Below are 17,474 nucleotides of genomic sequence, written 5' to 3'. Positions count from 1 at the left end.
ATATCGAGGTCTTACGTCGTTATATACTTTGTACCTGGAAGAGAATCTGCTATAAATATTGATATTAGTATTGGTATCCCTCGCTTTGCAACTCTTTCTCTTTCCCTTTCTCTTTTCTGATGACTTCCCTACTGTGGAGCCATTCAAGCCGGCAAACATAAGAACAGCAACTTTATGTTTGAAGCGGGGTTAATTTGCGCCGGAATGCTATCCGGACAAGAGGCAGGAGAACCTGCCCAAAACTTTCACCTACTTAAGCTCTCTATCAACTCTTCCCCTGTTAGGAAACGACCAGCGGCCTCATACTCTCGCGAGCTTTTCGCCCGGAGATGAACTCTATCGTGTCCACTCCAACTCCCATCCATGCCCCTCCCCTCTACCCCAGCCGCATTGGCCTCTCCCAGCGGACCCGACGACCGATCCTCCGCCGCCTCGACAACAACAGTAGTAACCATATCCATCTGTATCGCCAACCCTTCCTCTCCAACTGGTAGTTTCACCCTCTCCTTTCCTTGCCGTCTACCCGTACCCCCACCGCCACCGCCCGCTAACCCCCTTCCGGTACCCAAAACCCGCCAGCCCATGCCCATCCCTCTCCTCCTTTCCCCCCATCTAAACAGTTTACCCCACAGCCCGCGCTTTTCCTCTTCATGCCGGCGCCCCTGATCATAACCAGTACCAGTACTCGCACCCGCACCCGTGCCGGCGCCGGAGCTTGCACCCCCTTCCACCCAGACCAGATTCCCGTACCGCCTCCCGGCCGGCGTCCGCATGAACGTAAAGGTATCCAGCCCAGACTCCTCGGCGCCCACGTCGGAGCTGAACAGCAGCGTGTGACGCGTCACGCCCCACAGTAGTACGTCGAGCCACCCGTTGGAGGTGATGAGGGCGCCGGCAGTGCAAAAGTACGAGATGGGCACATCGACGCCAGCCATGGTGGCGATGCGGCCCAGGGCGAGCGGCGCAGTGCAGATGACGTAGATTACCGGGTAGAGGAGGAAGGCTTTATGGTGGCCTCCGGGGCGGGTGTCGTTGCTGTTGTTATCCTCGGTTTCCAGACGGTCGATGGTGGTGGCGTTGACGGTGCTGACGGTGGTTGTTTGTTCGTGGGAGTGGGCTTTGTTGCAGTTGGTGTTGGCGGCAACGGGGAGAACTTCGTCAGGGGAGGAGAGGATACTGTCATCGGGGTTCGAGTTGGCGTTAATGTAGGTAGCGCTGGAGGCGTATATGTCGTCAGTGGTTGTTGTCGGCAAACGGACCTGGGAGGGGTTGGTTTGGGTGTGGAGGTGATGACGGTGGGGAGGATGACGGTGACGGTTCTTGCGGAGAGAAATGAAGATAAGGGTGTAGAGGATGCTTGTGAGAGCGAGGGTGATGAATATCCAGAGGTAGTGGAGGTGGAGGCGGAGGTTCTCATAGCGGATGTTTATCCAGCACTGAGGACGGTTAGCGAGATAAGAGGAGGGTGTGACCTCTTAGAATGACCTACCCATCCAGCAGCCCGGACGTAGAACCCTCCGCCGTCCTTCCCGTTGCGCGTAATAACGATGCCGAGGATGAATAAAAAATAGTTAAACACCCAGAGCGCGACAACCGTCGCGTAGACAACCCATTGTGGCAGCGTGTATTTCCACACGACAGCCAGGTAGGTGTGTATCGCAATGGCGCCGATGAAGAGGCTCGAAGACAAATCTCCCGTCGAGACCAGCCACCCCTGAGCCCAGCATACCGGCGTCCGGATTACGATGCCGTTGCGTCCGAGCCAGGAGACGTTGAGCATGAAGGCGCCGGCTTGATGGATGTCGGCCAGGAGGAGGTTGTAGATCAAGACGAGAAACTGGTTGGGGTGCGCCTTCTTTCGCGTGCTTGATACTCGCTGTTTCGATTCGTCGCCGGCAAAATGACGCTCAGCGAGCCCCAGCGACAGATCAACTGGTAAAGACGTGGGTTCCTCGACGGGTTGGCGAAACTCTCTCCATCTTCCGAGGTGCCATCGCACGAGCTTGACAGTGAGGTACAACAGCACGGCGGTGGACGAGGCGAAAGAAAGGCTAGCAAAGATCGTCACTGCCATGAGGCCTTGTCGATGGCCGACGGGAAGCGGGACGAGATCGTCGCTCTCCTTGTCCAAGACGAAGTGGTCTGCCATGGCCATTCACAGCGACGAGTTGTCCAACGGAGTCCCCACTTCGTTCATCCCGGACACACTGCCACCTCGTGACTCATCCAGAGGAATCAACTGGAATGCATGGCCGTTGACCGTCTTGGGCGAGAGGCGCCTTTTGAAAGATGGACCGAGATCCAGATCGTTGATCCGAAGGAGCGGGAGTAGCTAGGTTAGCCCTGCGCGAGACTGGCTGCGAAGGGCCGACTGGTGAAGCGTACAAGCATCTCGCCCGGCATATGCCGTTGGTTTCAAACCCTGAGGACGTTGGATGACTGCCATACTGCGAGGGCCATGCGGCCCTTGCAACTACTGGCCAAGATGTGGCTGCTGTGCCCCATGGGACCATTGAATTACGAAGATAGTTGCCGCTTTTGGACATTTGACATGGGGAACAGGGGCTCTTTAGGCCGAGGGATCGAGGCCCATGCCTTATTGAATTTTGGGGTTTAATTGATCCGGCCTGCTCGGGACTTTTGTTGGCTTGGGTCTGCACAGTATACGTAGGTGAGTAGCGCACTCCTTCGTCCGTTCTGTGCAGCGAAACGTGAACCTGCCCTCAGGCCCGGTTCACACTTTGGGCAATTCTCCCCTACATGCGAATAGGGGCCTACCCGCTAGCTCAGATCCTTCGTCTCGTCAAATTGTGGGTCACCGGATGACTTACATGACTCGTGCGTAACTTGGCTCAATACCGTCAGCCCGGTCGGGCCCGCCGATTGCGTGCTTAAAGACGCCAGCGTTCCTGCAAATAGAGGGAGTTGTGTACGCGCGAGCAAGGAGTCGTGAGATGCTACTGGGAAAGATGGGAGTATTCGAGGGGCCTAATCCCCCTGTGAACTAGCAAGCAGCAGTTCCATTCCTGCGCCAGGGAGGCATACCCTGCTGAAACGGATTTGTCGAAAGCTTAGGCACTTTAAGTTGATGTCGGCTGCAAACGTTTTACCCAGAAAGTGTCCGAAAACTCTCGGTGCAAAGTTCGTGAAGCGAAGTAGATCCGCGGAGGCTTCGATGCCTGCGGCTGCGGATGGTACAATGGCTGGGCGATGCGGCCATACTGCTCGAGAGCTGAGGTGTGCGGGTACTGTAACCCAGTGACGCAGATTGCTCATGGCCCCAGAAGAACCGAAAGGGCCTGGCATCTTCAATCAATTGGTCGACTGGCGGAACCGAGCAGCCCAGCGAAACTGCCCAGCTGCAAGCAGAGAAGTTTACGCACGTGATTTACCATGTGATCCAAAGGACTGCAGAGGGGTTCGTTAAGTTTCATTCGCCAGTGATGGCGCAATCCACGCTAGTCCCAAATTGGGCAGGGGCTGGAAAAAGGTGCCTCAAGACGTCGACAATGTCGACGTCGTTTCTCTCCTCCCACATATATTTTGCTATTTGACGACCTCCTGCTGGGGAGAAACTCTCTGCTTCGTTCTGTATCTCAACGGTGCGGCTTTTGCTACGGTTGCAGGCTAAGCCAACACTATCTCACTCCGCCCGGACACGGCCCCAGCCTGGGCTTCCACTTTGGGAACACTCGCCATGTTGCGGCGCTCACCAACTAGCCAATAGTCCCATACCGTTGCTTCACGGGAAGTAAACGTCTCTATTCTCTCATTCTCTCATTCTTGTTATTCTGATGTTTTTCCCTTCTGATATTCCGAGCCATACAACCTTGAATCCCCTGGCAGACGCATCCATTATTACAAACCCCACGCACCTTTCCAACTTATCTCCCGTTATAACTTTTTCCCATACGCGGAGAAGTATCCGCAGTTCTTGACATGGCTCTTCTTCCCCGTCTCCGGGTTGAAGATGTGACATCCTCCTTTGGCAACGTTGGGCGGAGTGTACAGATGGAGCGAGACAGCGAAGTCGCTGCCTTGATTCCATACCCGGTGGACACCGAGCTCATCGGCCATATACGCGACATCATTCTCCTTATGGATCCTCTCTGATATCACCCGCATCGGCTTCTCTGTCTCTCCCTCCGGAAAGTCATATCTCGTTTCTGTCAGATTGCCCCGGAGGATTTTCATCAGGCAGTGGGCGTTGCCGTGGTCGTGGATTGGGCTGCCCTTGCCAGGCGACCAGACGAGCACCAGCTGTGTTTGGTCAGTCAGTCAGGGGCAAAGTAAACAAACTCGCATTGGCACTTGGACCTACTAAATTGCTCTTCCCATTTCCTTCGTCGACAAGGTTCCTAGTGTACCCGCGACTCTCGTCCCCCATGGCGAACTTGGACCACTCTCTGGGATCAGTCTCATAGCTCTGCATCAGCCGGGTCAAATACTCGACGTCGACGTCGTCCGATGTGAGGCCGGAGCAGGGGCCCAGAGCGTCTTTTAGGGCCAGGACCAGGTCGTCGAAGCGATTACTATCGACTTTGGCGGTGCACGAGAACGCCACTGGCGCACTCGCGGCTAGCTTCTTGATCATGCCTACTGCCATGATGGAGAACTCGGGAGGCTACGGCACCAAAGAGTCGAGAACGAGGTGGATATTGGGCGATGAGGTGGCCGCGCCTTGAGGTGTGCTGGTGGAGCCACGGTTGGAGCGAGTTAGCCGACGGATGCCGAAAGTCACAGGTTATTATCGATGCCGGACTATGATTGTTGTTTGGGTTCCTAGGATGTTCTCGATGAAGCTCTCTATCGGAGGCAAGAGATTGGAGATGTGGTATGTGTTGGAGCAGAGTGCTGTTAGAAATGGCGGTGTCAGGAACGGGCTTTCCCATACGGCCGATGATCCCAGGGTGTGTGCGGCAAGGGCGACGGCGCTACGGAGCCAACGGCGCCGGTCGCGACCGATCTCGGTGGGTCACCTGGGCACGGCGTCCATGTGACTTGACGCCTGCTTTCCAAGTCGGACACACTGTCCAATACGAGACCCAAGATTAAACCGGGAAGATGCAATTGAACTCCTGTCAATTGACACAGCCCGGCATTTGGCCCTGGGCTTCCGGTTGTGAATGGAGACAGTTTCCCTGTTTGACTCAGCATCGTACAAGGTAGAGTTGGCGTCTTGTTGGCACATTAAAAACCGGATTGTTTGGTTCCACTGCAAACATAAATATATATATCTTTTTTTTTTTTTTTTATTTGCACGGCCTCCGAGACGATCCCCTCTGTGAAGACAGCTCTTTTCTTACGGCACGGAACAGCAACGCCAAGCATCGTGGAACGCCTAATTCCAACACCCCAGCAACAAGTGCTTATGCGCTCAACCCCTATTGAAGGGGTTACACCTGTGCATCCACCTGAGGCCCTGCGCGACCTTGAATTGCTACCAAGGCCTCCAATTCGATCCTGCTGCGCATCTGTGCTCCTGTACTCGTAGTTTCAAATATATTCATCATAATTCTATCCCATGCCAACTTCCACAAACAAGGGGGAAAGAACAAAATCAAAATTTTTTTTAAAAAAAATAAACTAGAACATCCCTATCACCTCCGACTCTCTAATTCTAACCCCCCGTCCTCATCCTCCAATTCCAACTCCTCCGTGCCCTCCAAAATTCTCCTGCTATCCCCACCCCCACCCCTATCCCCCTCCCACGAATCTCGCAGCCGTATCCTCCCGCCGCTCACGCTGCTTACCCGGTCCGACACCCACCCGGCGGCAGCCTTCATCAGCTCCCACACCCTCTCCTGCCCTTCCTCCTCCGCTTGCTGCTGGTTGTGAAGATGGCTATGGTTATGGTGGTGGTCGGCCTCGGCCGACGCCTCGGCCTTGAACTGGTACTTGAGGCAGTCTTTGACCGTGACCAGCCCCATCAGCCGGCCGCGGTGCTCGATGAGGATGACGCGGGGGCCGATCTTGCGGAAGAGCTCCATGACCGTCTCCAGCGGCAGGCGCGGGTGGACCGAGAGCGGTGTGGTGTCGATGTACGGAGTGAAGTCGATGATGGCGGAGGCCGAGGAGGCGTAGTCGTCCGGGTCAAGAGGGGAAGGAGGAGGAGGAGGTTGGGATGATGAAGATGAGGCGGAAGGGGTTGTTGCGATGGGGGTGGGGGTGGTTGTTGTTATTGTTGTGTCGGGGTTGGCGAGGCTTCGGGAGGCGGCAAAGGTGCAACGGGCGAGCGGGCTGAGGGTGCGCTCGCGCTTGGCACGGTCGACGGCGTAACGGAGTTCGGTGCGGCCAATGTAGCCGAGGAGGATCTTGGAGGTTTCGTCGTCGACGATGGGGAAACCCTGGTAGCTGTCCTTGGAGAGGAGGCGTTCGACTGCCTTGAGCGTCATGCCGGTTGACGGGATCGAGACAACGTCCGAGATCATCGCGTGTGATACGGGGACGCCAAAGTTGTGGTCCTCTTTGTTGTCTAGGTAAGGGAACCCGCTGAACCAAATCATGCGGTCGGCGATGCCGCCCTTGCCGGACAGCTCGCTGACGGCTTTGGTGACACCGACTACGATCATGGTCGGGAGAATGTAGGTGAGCGCGCCGGTCAGCTCAAACATGATGACTACGACGGATACGGTGATGTGCATGATGCCGCTCAGCGCCGCGGCGGCGCCGAGGAAGGCATATGTTCCGGGTGTGATGCAGGGACCATCGGCGGGGCATGCCGAGAAGAAGGGGCTCTTCTGGTTTGCCTCATGGATCGCTTGGACTATGATTCCAACGGTTCGCCCGAAAGACGCGCCGATGGCCATTGAGGGCACGAAGATGCCGGCGGGCACTTTGCAGCCGTAGGAGATGATGACAAAAAAGATGCGGATGATGGTGGCCAGGGTGAGCGAAACGATATTCCCGAAGCGACGTTCCGGTTCGCAGAGTCCGTGATAGTCCTCGGCGCCCTCGCATTCCAGGAAAAGGATCTTCATGCTTTCTGTCATGTCGATCCTGAGGAAAGCATTGGGATAGCAGACAATGGCGGTAGCAGCTGCGAGTAGGGTCGCCTCAAGTATGGCGTATTTCGCCAGGTACTTTTTTCGAAACGCTTGTGCCCTGAGATTCCACTTCATAACGAACGCGCCATAAAGGCCGCCAAAGATGCCGATGATGACGTAGAACAGGACCTCGAAGAAGTGCCACGACCGGTCGTACTTGACCTGGAACATGACCAGCTGTCCTGTCCGGAAGGGGTTCATGGCAGCTAGTACAGCCGTAGCAACCAGGGCGCAAAAGTAGCTGCGCCACATGGTCTTTAAGGGGAACTGGCTGGACATCTCTTCTAGTGAGAAGAGCACGCCACCAATGGGGCTGCCGAAGGCGACGGCCACGCCAGCGGCAGCGCAGGCGCTGAGAACCTCACGGGTTTTTGACGCATTCCGCCGGTATTTAGCGAAGAGTCGCGAGATGACATTTCCGGTGCAGACGGCATAGTGAACACTAGGCCCTTCCTTTCCGATAGAAAGGCCAGACCCGATGGCGAGGGGCAGGGCAATCGACTTGATGATCAATGTCCACCAGCCGAGGAAGCCCTTCATAACAAAACCGGCAATAATGCACTTGATCTCGGAGATACCGGAACCTGCGGCGTAAGGGGCATACGACTTGACGAGCGTAGCCGATGCGAAGGCGAAGAAGATCTGGGAGCAATGTCAGCCCACGAGCCCGCAGGCGATATGGTGTCTTGCGGGTACGGACAGCAAAGATTATGTACAGAACGTAGTTAAACGGCTCAAAGCCTGTCCACCGATGCCAGTCGGGGCAGCCTAATCACCGTGTCAGCGTCCCCCGCCGAACATATGCAAAGGTGGGGAGCAGTTCAGTCCGTACCGTTGTCCTCGCCCCAGCAGCAAAAGTCCTCGTTCAAATAGAAGCCGGTTGTGCAGTAGCCGAGCTTTATGTCAGCCAGCCATTCGGTGGCGATGTTGAGGAAGCCGGCGTTCAGCCCAATCGCGGCGCCAATGATGGTCACCACGATCCATCCCTGGGCAGCGTCGTACGCCTCCCATATCCTCTGTCTCCAGTCGAACTGACCCGAGCCATACAGGCCGGCCTGCCGTTTCCTTCGTGACTTTCTGCGCAGCTGCTCTCGCGCAGTGTCCTGCACCCAGTCTAGCCGTCCGTTAGCGCCCGCTCTCGATTATCCGGCATTGCGACGCCAGAGAGGTCTGGCCTACCGATGGTGGTGAAGTCCTGGAACAGAAGAGTCAGTTGCTGCAACTCATGCACGAGAGGCTAACGGCAATTCCAACCTCGTAGCGTTTGATCTTTGCAATCTCCTCGTGTATTTGGTGTTGGGCCGCAATGCCCCCTCCATTCTGGTTCTCGCCGTGCTCGGCATCGGACACGCCGAACGATAGTCGAGAACTGACCGAGGGTCGTCGCTGCGGAGCCGTAGCCAACAGCGACGTCGATCGCGATCGGGAATTCATGGCGCTCCGGGCCGCCTCGCTCGCTGTCGTCTAACTGCGCAGCATTGGGGATCTCACATTCGGTTCGGTGGGTCGTGATTAACGCTCTCCAAAGCTGAAGGAGGAGGCTGGCGTTGATCGCATTGGTGCCGGTCGCAGAGATACAAGGCTGACCCGACGTTGCCTGCCGTACGGTACAGTACAAGTGGGTAAGGCGCTGAACAAAGCCTCGAAGCTCGCCTGGACAGCTCAGCCTTGGCATCTGATTTAGCGAACCCAGGGGTTTCTTCTTGCGGGGCTATATAGTACTTGTCGCGTCTCACGCGTCGCTCTTAAACCCCCATCCTCCCACAGCGCCGACACTGTAATCTGGACATACTCACCCCATCACTTGTTCTATGACTTCATAAAAATCCAGTCGCTCTGCGGTTTTAATAAAGACGATTTTGCTGGAAACCCGTAGCAGACCAAAACGACATTAAACTAGCCCGTAAAAAAGCGGCGTGTACTCAGCATCAAGCTGCATTCCAGCGCAGGAGACCAGCTTCCTTCACACCGGCACCGTCTTCTATTCCCACTCCGTACTACTACGCAATCCATCAAAACAAAATAAAAATGCCTTACAACACCACGGCGATTCCCCCTAGGAAGGAGGTAACAGGCCAAACTCAGCTACCCCGTGAGTCCCCTCCTTCTCTTCGACCAACGGGCCATCACTCACACCGTTGCAGTCACACGGGTAAAGAAAATCATTGCGGTAGATCCAGACATCACCGTCTGCTCCAACAATGCCGCTTTCGTCATCACCCTAGCCACAGCAAGCTGCCCCGTTTTGACCCTCATCCCAAGCCGGCCATGGCTAACACCTGCTACGCACAGGAAATGTTCATCCAGTACCTCACGGGCGAAGCCCAGAACATGACCAAGCTGGAGCGTAAGCCGCGCCGGAACATCCAGTACAAGGATCTCGGTAAGGCGGCCGCCAGGCTTGACTTTGGTTCTCCATTGATATATGCTAACGATGGCCGCAGCAAATGCCGTAACCCATCAAGACAACCTAGAGTTCCTCGAGGACATCATCCCCAAGACTGCCTCTTACAAGGACGTCAAGGGTAAGGCCGCGGCGGCGCGGGCTAGGCTCAAGGGCGAGAAGTCCGGGCCCGTAGGCGAGGACGACCGGCCGACAGACGGCATGCCGAATGGAAAAAAGCCAAAGTCCATTATGAATGGGGGCGGCTCTTCCCCGTCAACTAACGGCTTCTCACGGAGCCGTGTGCTGTCCTCAGATGGCGGAGAAGCCAACGCCCAGTTAGAAGCTGAGATGTTGCAGGCGCAGAGATCGCAGGCGGGACAGGATGGTGATGTACACATGACTGGTTAGGAGGGAGACAGACAAATTAGCACCAGCTTCCGCGGTTCTGAGAGTGCGATCCCCACTGAGCGGCGTGCTTTTACAAGTATTTGTCAAAGTAATGCCTAGACGAAATACGATCAGGCTGTAGCACATTATTTTGCATAGCTTTTTGTCCCGGAAACCCCAATGCTCATCCCTTCATCATGACAACCCTTTACTCCTCCATCGCATCTTCCACCATGACCCCTGGCGGCAGCCGTCCCTCATTCAGCGCTTTCTCCAACCTGATAATCTCCTCCAGGCTGTCTGCCTTTTTGATCATCTCCTGCAGCTTCTTGCGCTCCTTCTCGGTGAGCTTGAGGCGCGAGAGCTTGGACGACTGTCCTCCGGCAGGGCCGTTCGCCGCACCCACGTCAAAGGTCTTGCTCTTGATGCCCATTATCTGCAGCAGCACACGCGTCAGCATCGTCCACGGAACCCCCCACCTGGTGCACTCCTCCCACTCACCCGCGAAGCCAACTCAGTCGGCGCCTCGGCCGAACCGAACAGCTCTTTCGCCTTCTGCCGCTCGGCATCCTTGACTTTCTGATAGTCCAAGAACCGGACGGTGGGACACCGCCAGAGGACCCAATACCGATAATTCTATGCCATTCGCCATCGTCAGCAGCCTGATCTCTCTTATCTCTCTCTCCGTCCTCCGCATTACCCGACCCCGAGAACATACCTCCTTCTTAGTAACCGGGTTATCCACCAACACCAAGTGCGTGAGCCGCGCAAACTTGCCCAGCACGTCCAGGTCCGCCAGCTCGGCCAGCTGGTTCCCCGCCAGCACGAGGTTGCGCAGGTTCGGCACGGCGTTGGGGAGCGTCGCCTGGATGGCCGAGATGCGGTTCCGCGCGAGCAGCAGCGTGCGCACGCGAGGCGACAGCGGGAAGTTGCCCAGCAGCTGGACGTCGTTATCGGTCAGGTCGATGGCGTCATGGGGCTGTAGCACCACCTCTCGATTAGCAAAAGAAGAAAAAAGAAAATGTTTCCTCCACACAAGTTTGTTATTTTATTTTTTTTTTATTTTTTTTTATTTTTTTTTTTTTTCCCTTATGGGAGAGAGAGGGGGAGAGGAAAACGTACGCCGGCAACACCCAGATTCTCAATAGCGGGTATTCGGTGTCCTGTAAACGCGGCGCAAACCCCGACGCCGTTGCGCTATCAACTCTGGCCTTTGACATGGTGTTGCAAAAGATCAATGTGCAGTATCTGCTCTTTTCAAAAACGCACCTCGGAGGTCTATTTCACGCTCCTTGAGCGGATTGAGGTAAGAGAGGGAGTGGTTGATGAGGTCTGCCGTGAGCCTCATTTTTGCAGGGTAGTAGTTGTTACTCTGCCGCCTTTGACCGGCGGGCTATTTTTTTTTTTCCTGATGGCGGTTCGTACCCGTTAAATTGTCGTCTTAAAACCGAAAACGGAATTATCGCATCGAATAGCGCAAACGTGGCGGTTTCTCGTTATTGTCGAAGTTGCGAATGGGAAGTTGGAGAGGTGGAGGGACGAGAAGGCGCGTCGATGATAGCAGAAGCTCCACAAGGCTGAAGGTCGAAATTCTACGTGGGGAATGAGTCTCACTACCCTAACCCTGAGCTGTACCAGAAAAACCCCTTTCCCACAGTTACCCTTCCCTGCTATGTTAGAACATCTCGTGCGATATGGACTTCGTAACAACTCAATTACCAATCCTTTCTAAATCTACCTGAACGGGCACTGTCCTCATAAAGTCCAACAAATATTTCCGTCCTAAACCTAAACACCGCCCACGCTAACCCCCATCGCTGAAGCCTTACTGGAAAACAAACACCACTCCACTACGGTCCGCCGACACCGTCATCGTATAAGGCGACTCTAGCATTGCCACATCCATGACCGCATCCAGGTGGCTCTTCAGCAGCTGCTGTTGCTGTAACGAAATCACCGTCGACCTCGGCGGGCGACTCGACCTGCTGCTCCTCGACGACGGCGGCTGCGTCCCTCCATTCGCCGCCGACGCCGACGCCGACGCCGACGCCGACGATGAAGAGGCCGCCTGCCTCGGCAATCGTTCCGTATTTAGCGTCATGGACGTGGTAGGATGGCTCGCCGTGTACGTCGGCCGCCCTTCGTCCGGCTGCAGCCCGCTAAACACCAGGCTGTTCTCGATCCGCGATAGGTCCCAGAACCGCAGCTTCTTATCCGACCCTGCGGTTATGATGTACGCGTGTCTCACGTCGCGCTGCTCCTCGGTGGCGCCCGTCCCTACAATCATGGCGCGCACCCCGCGGTCGGCGTTGCCCATCGCCGACGGCTCAATGTTGGTCGCAAACCGGCCGAGCATGCCTTCGGGCTTGTCCTCATCCACCTCCCACGCGTCGTACCCCTTGGGCCCCTCCTTGTTCCCCCCGACGCGGTAAATCTCGCGGCAGAGCGTGCGCTCGAGATCCCACACCGTGACCTCGCCCTGTCCCGTCCCGCCCGCCACGCAGACCCACTTACCCCTGCCCTTGGTCGGGTGGACGCACAGGCGGTAGATGGAGCCCTTGCCGGGCACGCCCCACCCCTTCAGGCGCATCTTGAAGCGCAGGTCCCACAGGTCGACGACGCCGTGCGACGTGCCCAGGCAGAGCCAGTTTCGCTTGCGGTCGATGCAGAAGCACGTCGGCGTACCGTGGTGCACCGGGTTCTCTAGCTTGTAGAGGAGCGTCATGGTCCGCAGGTCGATGCCCAGGATGACAGACTTGTTGGTCGCGATGATCAGGACCGAGTTGGCCTCCTGCTTGAAGTGCTCGCACCAAACTGCGTATTCGCCGTCGACGAGTTGGTACTCGCGCAGCAGGCGGAGTTTGGGGTACCGGAAGTTGATGCCGCTCAGGACCGTGTCGACCTTGACTACATGGACGCTGCCGTCGCTGGCACAGCTGATGAAGCTGTGCGTGTTCTCAATGAAGCACAGCGCGAGCACTCGGGCTCCCGCGGCGTGTTTGTGAGTCAGTCTGGATCGATGGGTGATGTTACGCTCAAGCCTGGCCGTGTCCCAGACCTTGACGCAGCCGTCGTCGCCACCGGTAAGGAAGAACTGATGGTCCGGCGAAACAACGATCCGGTTAATCGGCCCATAGTGCTCCGAGAACGTCGCCACGAGCTTGCCCGAAGGCTTCCAACCATCGTCGCCCGGCTGCGATATGCTAGCCTTGCTGGACTTCCGGCGCGTGATAGGCGTAACCAAAGGGCCGTACTCGAGGATGTCGTGGGGGTAGTTGTCGATGTACATAGCGTCCAACATCTTAAGGATGCTGGGATCATGGCCCGTATACGTGTGGTTAGCGCGCAGTCGCGTATTAGCATACGCCAGAGCCGATTCGGTCTCAGGGTAGGTTGTATTGCGAGTCGGAGTTTGGCTGAACGGCCCTTCCATCTCGCCAAAAGCGTTGGCCTCGGTTGTGCCCGTCTCGGGGCCGGACTTTGCGCTGTCCTTACGGTTCATGAGACTCATGGCGCTCGACTGGTGCCGGAGTTTCCGTCTCATCGCATATGGCGCATCTTGGATCGAGCCGTCGTCATCCAGTGGCGATAGAGCAACGGCTTTCCCCTGAGCAACCGACGTTCGCCGAGATGCGTCTCTTGAATTCTCACCTTGCCTCGTTGTCGTTGGCGAGGCAGCCAATTCATCTTCCAACGGACGTCTGCTGTCTGTCGACATAGGCGACATATTGTCCTTGTTATTGAGCCTCGACCGGTGACTGTTGAAGGCAGCTCGTCGCCTCTTGCTCAGCGGATCGTCGATCGACATAGACGCGTCGAGTAATGCATCCTTGATAGTTCTCGGGGCACCCGCATCCTGCTCGAGCGTGATCATTGGCTGTCGAAGCGGCTCTTCATCAAAGAGAACAGTCTGAGGAGTTACCCCTAGGCTGCGGAGAGGGATGATGTTGTTGAGCGCAGTCGTGTTTGTTGCGTCTTGCACGGCCGAGTCCCTGGCCTTGATCTGGCTGAGCCGCCAGATAAACTCTCTTAGCGCGAGCAGCTTGGGTTCATCTTCTGGAGCAAGCCCCAAGTTTCGTAACTTGTTCAACCACTGCTCATCCTCCTCATTTCTTGAAATTCTAGTCAGGGCTTGAACAGTAACGTCCCCGTGCGCCCGGGGTGAAGATATGGAGCCCGAAACAACGTCGCGGAGCTTTTTGAACGGCTTCCAAAAGTCTCCCCGGTCGGTTTTTGACGCCCATAACAGGGCTTGGTCAAACACTGACCGCGATAAAGGCTTCTGAAGCTCCTCGAGCAGGCCAAGCTCCGAAAAATCCGGCAGCCTGTGCGGCTTGAGATAGGGTGCCAGCTGCGGTTGCACCAGAACCCTAAGGTAAGCTGGGCTCAAGAAGCGCTTGCCGGCCGACATGAACTCGGCAGCCGACTCGCGAATCCAGATGTTGGGATGCATCGTGAACCGGACAATGACGCCAACAAGCTCCAGGTACGTCTGACTTGTTAAAAGCCCCAGGTTCGCTAGCTCTGCCAGGGAGTGCAGTGCTCCCTGTACCACGTGCTCCTCAGGGTCCGTGACTGCCTGGACCATGAGAGGCAGGATGAATTTCTCGAGGGTAACACTGCCCAGAAACGCCGATATGCCAACGATGGTATCAAAGAAGGCGCATTTTAGCATCCAGTCGCGATCGTTCAGGTACGTGTTGAGATGCGTGAGGATGATATCGTTCGCCTGGGTAGCCCCGAAGAAGATGCACAGGTCAGACACCGAGGCCAGGAAAGCTCGTCGAACGAAGGGGTCCGGGTCTTCGATAAGCAGCTTGGTGTGAGCTTCAAATAGCTCTGTTAGCTCCCGGCGAGCATTGTCAAATACGTCGTCGAAAGCCGCGTCCGCTTCGTTGCCAGGCTCAACTTCGGGGTCCGCAAGAGCCGCTGATCCATCCGCCCGGAGCGTCGCAGCCATTGCCAGGAAGCGGCCCGCAGTCGACGCAAGCATTCCGACACAGGACGCATAAGTCGCCCGGACTATCGGACTTGGTACCTCACGCGTGCCGACCAATGTAAGCTCCATCCTGGGCATGATGTAATCGAGGAAAACCTGCGAGTTGACCGGAGTGATGACCTTGACGAGATCCAGGAGCTGCGTTATGGCCCGGACTGCAGAAACGACAACCATGGGGCAATGGTCATTGAGCAACGTCATTAGGTATGGAAGGACCCGGTCAAGCTTAGCTTCGTCTGTCAGTCGCTCCGCAAACGCGAGGAGAATATCGCAAGCCTTGATCTTCGCCGTAGCGTGTGCGGTGTTGCGAAGCGACGAAACAACCAGGGTAAGGAAAATTAGTGTTCCGTCGTCTGCAGAGGGTTGCTTGTCGCCAGATACGTAATGTTCGTTATTCTGTATGTTCAAGCGCACTGGGAAGTGTCCTAGCCCAAGTCTCGGGGAGAGCTGTTGCTTCTCGGTGCCTCTCTCGTCATCTTGGTAGCCGAGGAAATAGGATATCTTGTCAAATTCCAGCCACACACGGTCGATCCGCTGATCTGCCTCGGTGATAATCCTTGTCGACCCCGGTGGTGAGTACTGGCCAGACGAGAGGTCGGTGATCAGTTCCATGTACTGATGGAGAAAGCTGTAGAAGTATCCCGGGAACACCTTGCCCTTCCAAAACTCGAGATATTGCTCGGCAGAGTATCTCTTCTGTGGATCTAGCTGAATCATGTGAGCGATCATTTCTCGCAGGTCTTTGTCCGGAATGCGGCTCAGATGCGAGATGGCGGGATCATATTCGCCCTTGCGGTATTTGTAGAGTTGGCTTAGGTTGAAGATTGGGGCCTCGAGAAACAACTCAGCAATGACGCAGCCGGCGCTGAAGACGTCCATCGCCCACGTCAATTTCGCATTCGGATCAGCTTCCTCGCCGGGAGGCATGAATCTCTCGGGGGCCAGATAACATGTCCTTCTGCCAGATGTGTCGAAAAAGTACGAGAAATCGGCCGGGTTGTCCTCGGGCAACATGACGCGCTTGAACGACGACGAGAAGTCGGAGAGGTAGAGCCAGTTCCACGAAGTCACGAGCGTGTTTTCGGTCTTGATATCGCCATGGTATACGTCCTTAGCGTGACAGTCGCGTAAGGCGCAGAGCAGCTGGAATGCCAGCCACTTCTTCTCCACGTCCTCCAAGAAGGGCCTGGTGCTGAGGCGGTCGTAAAGCGAGTTGTAAAAGTATTGTCGGACGAGGTACCCGTTCGTCTCGGTTTCGACGGCGCGTTGGTAGGGAAGGGCATTTGGCACATCGGCCAGAGCTCGTCGCTCGCCTGCGGAACAGCATTAGCGCTTTTGCGGAGACAAGCCAGTCGGCGTCGGTCTGCTCACGGATGATTTCTTGTTTGTATTGATCTAGCGACATGGGATACGGTTTGACGAAGACCTTGGCTATTACGACGCCATCGTGGTTCCTAGCCCGTATACTCTTCATGAAACGCGCAGTGCCCATAGACTTCTCGTAGACCAAGTCTGCGAGCTCAGGAACGTCGATGCCGGCGGCCCCAGCAGGCGGGGCCGCAAGAGAGAATCCCTGACCCATCGCAACAGCTTTGAATCGCTGCGTGGTTCAACTCGCCAGCTACCTAGAACGGGATGCCGGGACGGCGCCGCGCATCTTGCCGGAGCTGAGTTTGATGAAGGGATTGGCAAGGACAATGCAGGGCAGCCAGCGGTCGGTGTAACTGTCCGGGTATGCTCCGTAGTAATAGCGAGAGCGGTTCAGCGACGGGGCTGTGCGGTATGTGAACCGTGGGAGTAAGCTGTTCGCCAGGATGGAAAACGGAGATGGAAGAGTAGAAGCTCAAAACATGTGAAGAGGGGAGCCTGCGGTCAGTTACCGCCAAGTACAATACAACGGCCGACTTGTTGATAAGATAAGCCCTACCAATTAGGTCACCGACCCACCCTCTCCGCCAAGAATGGAGACTTGACTCCAGGCCCGACGGAGAACGCTGCTAGCAATAACTTGCTTTGTACTTGTCCCATAACAGTCGTCACGCGTACTGTTACAAGATATACACCAGATACTCGTCACACTCCCACGCCCACTTCCACAGAAACAAGCGGTTCGTGCCAATGTCTTTTTGAATCTAACTAAAGTAAACTTGATGTCTACCTGTAGACGAAAATTGCCCACAGAATATCTGATGTTATGTGGTGACAACAACCGTCGCAAGCCTCGCTTGACCTTCGCGGATAAGATGGTAGCTTTAGTTCATCGCATCCACAATCCCGGCTCGGACAAGAGTCCTGCTTCCCCAACGCCGCAGGTGGATGCTAGCACCATTTCACGGCCAACCCCCCTAGCACTGACCCCACCCCCAAAACACCATCGTAGGCAAACCGGGTATATAGAACACATCGACGAAACGAAAAGAAGGACGGAAGTGCTGCCCTGGCCAAGAATCGGATCCGACCGTACGGAGCCTCTATGAGTCCGACAGTCGCCACATCTGGGAAGGAAGCAGCTCCTTAAGCTGAAGATCAAAAGGAGAAAGGCCCGGGCTGTCTGTAATGCTAATCCGAATGCGCCCACACAGGCCTGTGTGGGCGCAGGCCCTCGCAGCGTCGAGCAGCCCAGCCGTGCCACATGGCAGCCGTGTATGTGCCGATG

General features: G+C 56.1%; 6 protein-coding genes across 6 annotated transcripts; 1 reads left to right on the top strand and 5 right to left on the bottom strand.

Moving 5' to 3' along the window:
* Nucleotides 1-245: 245 nt before the first annotated feature.
* On the bottom strand, nucleotides 246-2,149 carry MFIFM68171_09332 (Glucose receptor Git3 N-terminal domain-containing protein; the record flags this gene model as incomplete). The annotated part of the gene is made up of 2 exons (XM_071064751.1): nucleotides 246-1,436; nucleotides 1,490-2,149. The coding sequence occupies 2 exons, from the start codon at nucleotides 2,147-2,149 to the stop codon at nucleotides 246-248; spliced, it is 1,851 nt and encodes a 616-aa protein (XP_070920852.1).
* Nucleotides 2,150-3,894: 1,745 nt separating this feature from the next.
* Nucleotides 3,895-4,606, bottom strand: MFIFM68171_09331 (Cysteine dioxygenase; the record flags this gene model as incomplete). Its single annotated transcript, XM_071064750.1, has 2 exons — nucleotides 3,895-4,260; nucleotides 4,322-4,606. The coding sequence occupies 2 exons, from the start codon at nucleotides 4,604-4,606 to the stop codon at nucleotides 3,895-3,897; spliced, it is 651 nt and encodes a 216-aa protein (XP_070920851.1).
* A 994-nt stretch (nucleotides 4,607-5,600) lies between these two features.
* Nucleotides 5,601-8,480, bottom strand: GEF1 (glycerol ethanol, ferric requiring protein; the record flags this gene model as incomplete). The annotated part of the gene is made up of 5 exons (XM_071064749.1): nucleotides 5,601-7,688; nucleotides 7,747-7,814; nucleotides 7,879-8,160; nucleotides 8,226-8,241; nucleotides 8,301-8,480. 5 exons carry the CDS (start codon nucleotides 8,478-8,480, stop codon nucleotides 5,601-5,603), a joined length of 2,634 nt encoding a protein of 877 aa, XP_070920850.1.
* Nucleotides 8,481-9,074: 594 nt separating this feature from the next.
* Nucleotides 9,075-9,840, top strand: MFIFM68171_09329 (DNA polymerase epsilon subunit C; the record flags this gene model as incomplete). The annotated part of the gene is made up of 4 exons (XM_071064748.1): nucleotides 9,075-9,138; nucleotides 9,191-9,276; nucleotides 9,339-9,429; nucleotides 9,491-9,840. The coding sequence occupies 4 exons, from the start codon at nucleotides 9,075-9,077 to the stop codon at nucleotides 9,838-9,840; spliced, it is 591 nt and encodes a 196-aa protein (XP_070920849.1).
* A 187-nt stretch (nucleotides 9,841-10,027) lies between these two features.
* On the bottom strand, nucleotides 10,028-11,167 carry LEA1 (U2 snRNP complex subunit; the record flags this gene model as incomplete). Its single annotated transcript, XM_071064747.1, has 5 exons — nucleotides 10,028-10,255; nucleotides 10,321-10,455; nucleotides 10,538-10,798; nucleotides 10,942-10,982; nucleotides 11,089-11,167. The coding sequence occupies 5 exons, from the start codon at nucleotides 11,165-11,167 to the stop codon at nucleotides 10,028-10,030; spliced, it is 744 nt and encodes a 247-aa protein (XP_070920848.1).
* Nucleotides 11,168-11,644: 477 nt separating this feature from the next.
* On the bottom strand, nucleotides 11,645-16,400 carry VPS15 (Serine/threonine-protein kinase; the record flags this gene model as incomplete). The annotated part of the gene is made up of 2 exons (XM_071064746.1): nucleotides 11,645-16,131; nucleotides 16,190-16,400. The coding sequence occupies 2 exons, from the start codon at nucleotides 16,398-16,400 to the stop codon at nucleotides 11,645-11,647; spliced, it is 4,698 nt and encodes a 1,565-aa protein (XP_070920847.1).
* Nucleotides 16,401-17,474: the final 1,074 nt, after the last annotated feature.

The sequence above is a fragment of the Madurella fahalii genome (genome assembly GCF_045866475.1).
Source record: "Madurella fahalii IFM 68171 DNA, scaffold_5, whole genome shotgun sequence".
NCBI lineage: Eukaryota > Fungi > Ascomycota > Sordariomycetes > Sordariales > Madurella > Madurella fahalii.
Note: the sequence above shows the minus strand (reverse complement) of the source record. Positions and strands in the feature narration are given on the sequence as shown.